The sequence below is a fragment of the Leptonychotes weddellii genome, chromosome 3 (assembly GCF_054177405.1).
Source record: "Leptonychotes weddellii isolate Sample4059 chromosome 3, ASM5417740v2, whole genome shotgun sequence".
In the NCBI taxonomy this organism is placed as follows: domain Eukaryota; kingdom Metazoa; phylum Chordata; class Mammalia; order Carnivora; family Phocidae; genus Leptonychotes; species Leptonychotes weddellii.
Genome location: NC_138371.1, coordinates 128,278,963 through 128,287,900, shown reverse-complemented (window position 1 = coordinate 128,287,900; position 8,938 = coordinate 128,278,963). Strand labels below are relative to the sequence as shown.

Below are 8,938 nucleotides of genomic sequence, written 5' to 3'. Positions count from 1 at the left end.
AAATTTGGGAAATCTACTACTTTCATTATTCTGAAGGAAAAGATAAACCTTCAAAACCCTACCAACAATTTCTAGTCCAATTTTCTATTTTTAAAAATTAAAAAGTTAAATTCTTTGTGGCACTAAATAGAATTAAAAAGTTAAAAGAAGACTAAAATAGATAATCAAAATATAAAGAGTATAACTAACCAAAACAATCCACTGGTGCAACAATACTTGAACAATGAAAAAAACCACCAAGCATTCTAATTAATTATATAGTTCATTTTTGCATATTTTAATCTCAACTTTTAGCACAGTAAATTATTATATAGGTTGATTTCATGGAGTGTTTAAATTTTGTAACATTACATTAGTAATTCAAACATCACCCTTTCCAAACCAAATCTGCAGTCCTAATCAACATTTTTTTTTTCAAGAAAAGGACATCTTTTAAAGATACATTCCATAGCAGTAGAAACATTTTAGTGCTTCAAAATATTTACAAAGAACCCTGCTGATCCTGTGCATTTCGCTGAGGTGCTACCTGCACCCAGACTTCATCATCAGAAAAAGAACTTGAACTTCCTGACTCTGAGTCCAGCTCACTGAATCCATCTAAGTCCCATTCAGTACTAGACTCACTCCGTGCATCATCTTCCTCAGTGATGAAACTCTGTCCAGGTTCCAGGCAGGAAGGATACACACGAGCACAGAGGCAAATAAAGCCAGAGTCAAACTGCAAAAGGCCTAACATGGTACCTATATTAATCCACTGGTCTTCCCTAGTATCGTATTCATAAACAGTCACCCGGTTTTTTTTCCATTGAGGGGTGGTAGAAGTGATGAGAAGCAACTTTTGGCCATGATTGACAATCTGGTAGTTGTGGGTCTCTGAGTCCAAGGGAATATTACTAATCCGCCTCCATTCTCCCCTGGCTGGGTTATAGACCTTCATGACTGGGATGTCACAGATACAATAGATCTCATCATTGAAGACACAGGCTTCCTGAAAGTCACTACGTTTAAGAGAAGCACAGTTCAGCCACGTATTGTGGCTAGGATCGTAGTAGAGCATGCGCTTACTGTTCACAGCATAAAGATAGTTTTGAACCACTATTAGTTCAAAGGAATAGAAGGAATGGGGTACAGGAGCCACCAGCGCCCACTGGTTCCTCTGGACACTGTAGCATTCTACCTCCTTCAGTTTCACGCCGGTAATCGGGTCTCGCCCACCCAAAATGTAGATGTAGCCATTGAGGTAGGCCACATCCATGCCCTCCCGACACAGCAGGCGGTCGGCAAGCTGCTGCCAGCTGTTCTGGGCTGGCTTGTACACCCACAGGTCCTTCCTGGGCTGAGCGGCCAGGTAGATGTCGTGGTCTGGAGAGACACAGACAGCTGAGGAGGTGATAGTCTTAGTGTGAGCCAAGCTGGTTAAAGGGGATGGCATTGTGTAAATGTCCCCTGAGTATGGGTCATAGCAGAGAAAGGGATCTCTAGGATGTCCAAAGAAGATCACCATCTCCTTGGCACACATACCCAGTCTCTGGGGGGGATTTTCTGCTGGGGGTACAACAGAGCTGTTGCTGCTATCTGGCTTCGGCACCAGGGACTTGCACAACTTGTCACCATATCGCATCTGCAGGGCCCCTTCAATAAGGTCCAGACAGTACTTCTTGACAATGGGCTTGGTTAACAGCCCTTCCAGGTAATCCTGATCCTCATCTCTGAAGTGCGTCCAGCGGACACACTTGAAGACTTCCGCAGCGCTGGGGCCCCGCTCCTTGGGAGCCGCCTCCAACCACTGCACCGCCACATGACACACGGTCCGCTCACTCTCGATATCTAGACTATCCAGACGCAGGACGGCCTGCAGCTGGGCCAAGCTCAGATCTGCCAGACTCTCCTCCCTTACTGAACCCATTCGGCTGAGCTGCTTGAAATTGTGGGCTATAAAGGACTGGGCCTGTGAACGCAGCTTGTGATGGTCAAAGGCGTCGGCAAACTTGAGGATGGCGGTGCAGTTGGCCAGGTCAAGGCGGCGGGCTAGGAAGGAGGCACAGGCTTCCCGTACGTACTCGAGCTGTAACATGTCAGAGGCCGCGTAAAGGCGCTGCACGTTGGCCTCACTTAGCGACACGCGACCGGTGTAGCAGTAGTCGACCAGCACCTCGAAGGACTCAGCATCCACATCATGCATGGTCACACTCGCCTGCTGGCTCTCGTACATGCCACCGGTGAACATGCTCTTGAAGTAGGGACACGCGGCAGCCAGCACGTTACGGTTGCAGGAAAAAAGGCGGCCGGTGCCAGGCCCGCTACCAGGCGTCACCACCTCGATGGTCACATCACATAACAGCCGCGCGTCGTAGAAGGACTTCAGCTGTGCCAGGAGGGCTGCAGAATGAGCCGTGTCCTTCAGCTCCTCCGGGCCCGTGAAAAAAGCTGAAACAGAAGGCTTTGAAATTCTCTTGGGCCGCCTCCCGCCGCGGGGACTGGCCAGGCGGCGAGAGCGCGGAGCTTCTTCCCGGGACTGCATGGTGGAGATGGCGGCGGGGTAGGAGGGCGAGAATGGGTGCAAGGACCGGGCTCTGGCTCCTCCTCGCCCTCTTCTCGCTGGCGCTAGATCGCGGCGTCCCTGAATAGACTGCAGGGGCCGCACTTACTCAACTCAGCGCTGCGCCGCGGTGCTGCCTCCCTTTATCGCGTAGCCAGTGCCTGACTCACCCTCTTCCAGTTCCGCGCCCTTTCTCCGCCTCAGCTCGTTTACGGGACCCGCTGGACGGAACCAAGAGAGCCGCCACTGCCGCGCTGGCAAGACCGGTAGGCGTCCAAGAGAACTACGGCTCCCAGACTGCTTTTCGCGCCTCGAGGCATGCCGGGGCCCTCCAGACTCAAGGGGATAAGCGGACGGACCCAAGCCGCTGCGCATGTTGGGAGTGGTAGTTTGAGTAATATCGCGAGGTTTCTGGGGGAGGACTGTTTTAGCTAACAGAATTTGAAAGCGTTAATTCTCCTGGATTTGTTGGTTTGGAGGATTGGCTTTGAAGTTCCAGGGTAAAATCTCCGTTTTAGTATTCGTTAATTGTGTGACATCTCTTTGAGAACTTTTCCCTCTTTGTGAAGTGGGGATAATAGTTTTCATGGGATTGTGTGAGTGGAATGAGATAAATTGCATAGGACACAGGGCGCTTCAATAAATATTTGTTGGTTAGAATAATTACATGCTTACACCGTGCCTAGAATATAAAGATTCAATCTTTGTTAGCTTTTGGGGGGGGGAGGAGGAGAATTTATAAAAAAAAAAAATAAGGTACTCACAACATGTGAAACCATGAGCAATTTCTGCAAAAAAACTTCCAATGTTGCTTCTTTTGAAGGGTTCTGAAGGTTACTACAATATTTTCAATACTAAACAATATCCATAAGTTCATTGGGATGTCTTAGACAAAGATGAGGTCCTAGAGAACAGCATTTATAGGTGGCCTCAAAAAAGCGTATCAGGCATATTACACAGGTGGGTCTCCATGTCTCACCAAATCAATACTTCCTCCAGGGGAGCAAGATTATTTTCATAAGCACTTAATATGAGTGTTTTTGTGTCATCTAACACTGCTCATTTGACTTCCCCTCCACAAATCAGTCGAAGATTATAGAGTTGTCTTTATCAAGGGGTTTAAACGGGAGTTTTAACACACAGACCTTGTACAAAAGCACAAGATCCTCAAAGCTCCGTATTCATGCATGCCCTAATATTTTGAATTAATATAGTTCAACCTATGCTTTACAAAAGTGTTTATATATGTATTGATCAATATTCTTAGTTAAATCATCAAAATCAAGTGCTTAGAGGTTGGGTTTTGTGTCGTTTTTAATTTTTTATTTTTAAAGATTTTATTTGAGAGAGAGAGATTAAGAGAGAGAGAGAGCACATGAGAGGGGGGAGGGTCAGAGGGAGAAGCAGACTCCCTGCCAAGCAGGGAGCCCTATGCGGGACTCAGTCCAGCGACTCCAGGATCATGACCTGAGCCGAAGGCAGTCGCTTAACCAACTGAGCCACCCAGGCGCCCCTTGTGTCGTTTTTTAAAAAGGGAACTTTTACTTAAAAAAGCAGGTTGCTCTTGCCACTAGCTTGTCATGCGTTACCATAACTTAATGAAATCTTAGTTATTACATTGATGGGTGGATAACACATGGCAGGAGAATAAACTCAAATTGTTTTGCTCTCTTGTCCTATTAGCTGAAGAGCTTCTATTGGAAATACTCCAGGATAGAGACATTAAGACATTAAGAGACATACTGGGCTCTAGTATCTCCTCTGTAGGGTTGTTGGGTATCCCTTAGATACACTTGAGAGAATTATTAGGTCATTAGTAACACTGATTGCTTTCTTACCTCAATAAAACAGCTGGGGAAAAAGCAATTACAATTTTTTTATATTGGTAAAATATACAGTAGTTACCATTTTGAACAATTCTTTAAGAGTACATTTATCTGGCATTAACTACATTCACTGGTTTTGCAACTATCACCACCACCCATCTCCAGAGCTCTTCATATTACAGAACCGATTCACAGTAACTCTCCTTTCCCCTTTCCCTCAACCCCCTACTAACCACCATTCTACTTGCTGTCTCTGAATTTGACTACCTTAGGTAATGCATATCAGTTCAGTGATTGATTTTTAACTTCCTGATATCTGCCCTTTGTTAGTTGGTTTAGATTACCTTTTACACAATCCAAAGTATTTAGCAGGCACTGTGCCCTAAGGTCAAGAGCAGTGCTGCTACAGAACTTTGTGATGCTGCAAACATTTTCTCTGTGCTGCAAGCCGCAGGTAGCTCTTGAGTACTTCAAACGTGGCTAGTGCAACTGAGGAACTGAATTTAACATTTTATTTTTTTTTAAGATTTAAAAAATTTTATTTATTTGACAGAGAGACAGCGAGAGAGGGAACACAAGCAGGGGGAGTGGGAGAGGGAGAAGCAGGCCTCCCTGCCGAGCAGGGAGCCTGATGTGGGACTCGATTCCAGGACTCTGGGATCATGACCTGAGCCAAAGGCAGACGCCCAACGACTGAGCCACCCAGGCGCCCCTTCTTTCTTTTTTTTTTTTAAAGATTTTATTTATTTATTTTGAGAGAGAGAGAATGGGAGACAGAGAGTATGAGAGGGAGGAGGGTCAGAGGGAGAAGCAGACTCCCTGCCGAGCAGGGAGCCCGATGCAGGACTCGATCCCAGGACTCCAGGATCATGACCTGAGCCGAAGGCAGTTGCTTAACCAACTGAGCCACCCAGGCGCCCGCCCCTTATTTATTTTTTAAAAGATTTTATTTATTTGACAGAGACACAGCAAGAGAGGGAACACAAGCAAGGGGAGTGGGAGAAGGAGAAGCAGGCTTCCCGCTGAGCAGGGTGCCTGATGCGGGGCTCGATCCCAAAGGCAGACGCTTAACGACTGAGCCACCCAGGCAACCCTGAATTTAACATTTTAGAAACCTAGCATTGGTATCACTGCAATTCAACGGGAAGAGGAAAGTCTGTTCAACAAATGGTGTTAAACAACCAGTTCACAATGTAAAAAAAAAAGATAAAAAGAACTTTGACCCTTAGCTTATACCACACACACAAAATTCTAAATGGACCTTAACATTAAACAGAGAAGTGAAAACTATAACACTTCTAAAAGAAAATACAGAAGGCTATCTCTGACTCTGAGGTAGTCAGACATTTCAGGATACAAAAAATACTAATCATAAAAAAATGATAAAATGAACTTCAACAAAATTACAAGCTTTTGCCTATGAAAAGGCAGTGAAAAAAATAAAAAGACAAGCCATAGTCTGCAATTTATTTATTTATTTATTTATTTATTTATATTTGTAGGGGTGCCTTGCTGACTCAGTCAGAAGGGCATGTGACTCTTAATCTTGGAGTTGTGAGTTCAAGCCCCTCACTGGGTGTAGAGATTACTTAAATAAATGAAACTTAAAAAAAATATTTGTGATACATTATCTCAATAGTCACTAAAAACATGAGAAAGCTGCTCAATGTCATTCATCCTCAGATGAATGCAAATTAAATTCATGAGAAAACACTGTATACCTAAGAGAATGGCTAAATTTAAAAAGGTCAAAAATGCTAAATGTTGGTGATGATAGGGAGACTTTTGAACCTTCATATATACACTAACAATAGGAATATAATTTGATATATCTATTTTAGAAAACTGGTAGTTTCTTTGGATGTTAAACACTCAGTAATTTCCCCTAAGCATTTATTTGCCCAAGGGAAATTAAAACATATGTCCGCAAAAGACTTGTGCAAGAATGTTCATAGTGCCTTCATCTGTAATAGCCAAAAACTGGAAACAATCCACATGTGCATCAATAGGAGATTCAATTAATTCTGGTATATTCATACAGTGTAATACTACTCAGAAATAAAAAGATACCTTTGATATGTGCCAGTGTGAGGTTTCAAAACTTTTATGTTGATCTAAAGAAGCAAGATATGCAAGAGTACACAATGTATGTGAAGTTCCAGAATGGTGAAAATAAGTTACGGTGACTATAAATCATATAAGAAAAAGTCGTATTAGAGGCTGCCACTGTTGGGGGAAGGGGTTTGGGCAGATTGCTGGATCAACTGGAAAGGAATGCAAGGGAAGTTTCAGGGGTGAGGCAAATGTCCTCTTCTTGCTTGGGCTGGTGTTACGCGGGCGAATGCAATTGACAAACTCAACTGTCTCTCAAGGTCTGTGCATTTAATTTACTATAAATTATACCTTCTCTTAGGAGCCACTTCATAATTGCTGGCACTAAAAGTTGCAGATTCTTTGCCAGGATATTGTGAAGATCATTCAGTCATTAAGAATCTCTTCTTCTAGAGTGTATCGATCAACACTGCTCCAGTTCAGTCAATGTGGCACTCCATATAAATGGGACAAAGGTGACTCAGGGCAATCTTTGAGGAATTCACACACTGGGGTCTTTCAAATTTGTAGAGTAGCTGAGTGCCCAACATTACATTCCAATTTTTAAAATTCCTGCCACAACTTCATTAATAATTAGCATAGTCCTTATTTTCTGTGTTTCCTCAAGATTTCTTATAATTTGCATAATCCTTTACAATGGAATCCATATTCTTCTTGACAGGAAGATAGAACTGTTTTTGCCTGGTAATTATGCCTCAGTCATTAACAATCCATGGTTTTATTTTTTTTAATTAAAAAAAATTTTTATTAAAGATTTTTATTTATTTATTTGAGAGAGTGAGAGCGAGAGAGATCACAGAGGGAGAGGGAGAAGCAGACTCGCTGTTGAGCAGGGAGCCCGATGCGGGGCTCAATCCCAGGACCCTGAGATCATGACCTGAGCTGAAGGCAGACACTTAACCTACCAAGCCACCAGGCACCCCAACAATCCATGATTTTAGTTCTTCAGAAATCTTTAACTTCAACTCTGTTCATGTTTCCAGCAGCAGGATCTACTCTGGCCCTTTTCTTCTTCTGAGGCTGAGGCTCACTGGTACTGCTCCCATTTCCATTTCTGGGTGACTTCAACGTTCTTCTTACAGATCAGACATCCTCTTTCCTGGGGCAACCCCTCTCATCTTCCCCTCTGAATGTTGCTCCTTATTGACATTTATGTGTGTGTTTGTGTGTGTGTGTGTGTGTCTGACTTCTTGAAGTTCTGTTTCTGCACATGGTTTCCATGCATCTGAGTACTCGCTTTCTGGAACCCCTTCATCCCAACCACTGTAATGAATATAGTATTTCACTTGTTTGTTCCTCATGGCAATTTTTACACACTTTGTTTCATAAAGGAGCCCACACAAGCACAGCACTCACTCACCTCCCCAGAATTTAGGCTTCATGCAATTTATAAGTCTCCACTGCCACCTCCTCCCACCCCGCGAAAGTATAGCCCCTTTCCCTCTACAACCTCTAATTCAGGCCCGTTGTGCGCTCAGGGGCTGCTAGTTTGTCATCCTGTGCCCCATCTGTATTGTTTTTCACTCTCATTTCTATTTCTATTTTTTTAAAAAGATTTTTATTTATTTATTAGACAGAGAAAGACACAGTGAGAGAGGGAACACAAGCAGGGGGCGTGGAAGAGGGAGAAGCAGCTTCCCGCCGAGCAGGGAGCCTGATGCGGGGCTTGATCCCAGGACACTGGGACCATGACCTGAGCTGAAGGCAGATGCTTAATGACTGAGCCACCCGGGCGCCCCTCACTCTCATTTTTAAATAGAGTCTACAAACTGTTCACTCTTTTATTTATATACCCAAAATAACTTGCACTGCCCTGAGTCACTGGCTACTCTAAGAGCTTTTGATGGGTCCACTCTTGTTCAAGTGGAGAGGGCCTAGTGAGTGCGCAGCCTTGGACATGACTTGTGTTCCACATTATTTGGTAGCAACTAACTTGTTTCAAATCTGTTTTAAACTGAAACAATTTTAAACTTTTTTAAAAATTTGAAGTATAGTACACGTACAGAAAAGGGAGCAAATAAAAATTGTAAATGCAATAAATTTAAAAAAATTTTTCTATTAACATATAATGTATTATTTGTTTCAGAGGTACAGGTCTGTGATTCATCAGTCTTACACAATTCACAGCGCTCACCATAGCATATACCCTCCCCAATGTCCATCACCCAGCCACCCCATCCCTCCCACCCCCCACCACTCCAGCAACCCTCAGTTTGTTTCCTAAGATTAAGTGTCTCTCTCTCTTTTTTTTTAAAGATTTTATTCATTTATTTGACAGAGAGAGACATAGCGAGAGCAGGAACACAAGCAGGGGGAGTGGTAGAGGGAGAATCAGGCTTCCCGCCGAGCAGGGAGCCCGATGCGGGGCTCGATACCAGGACCCTGGGATCATGACCTGAGCTGAAGGCAGACGCCTTATGACTGAGCCACCCAGGCACCCCAAGATTAAGAGTTTATTTAT

At 43.8% G+C, this 8,938-nt stretch overlaps 1 protein-coding gene across 1 annotated transcript; it reads right to left on the bottom strand.

The window, feature by feature from the left end:
- Positions 1-253: 253 nt before the first annotated feature.
- Positions 254-2,864, bottom strand: LOC102728340 (kelch repeat and BTB domain-containing protein 7). The gene has a single exon (XM_006741214.3). It carries the CDS (start codon positions 2,519-2,521, stop codon positions 482-484), a length of 2,040 nt encoding a protein of 679 aa, XP_006741277.2. The 5' UTR covers positions 2,522-2,864; the 3' UTR covers positions 254-481.
- Positions 2,865-8,938: the final 6,074 nt, after the last annotated feature.

Excerpts from the sequence above, each read along its gene's own strand:
- LOC102728340 (XM_006741214.3), bottom strand. The coding sequence starts at position 2,521 with ATGCAGTCCCGGGAAGAAGCTCCGCGCTCTCGCCGCCTGGCCAGTCCC.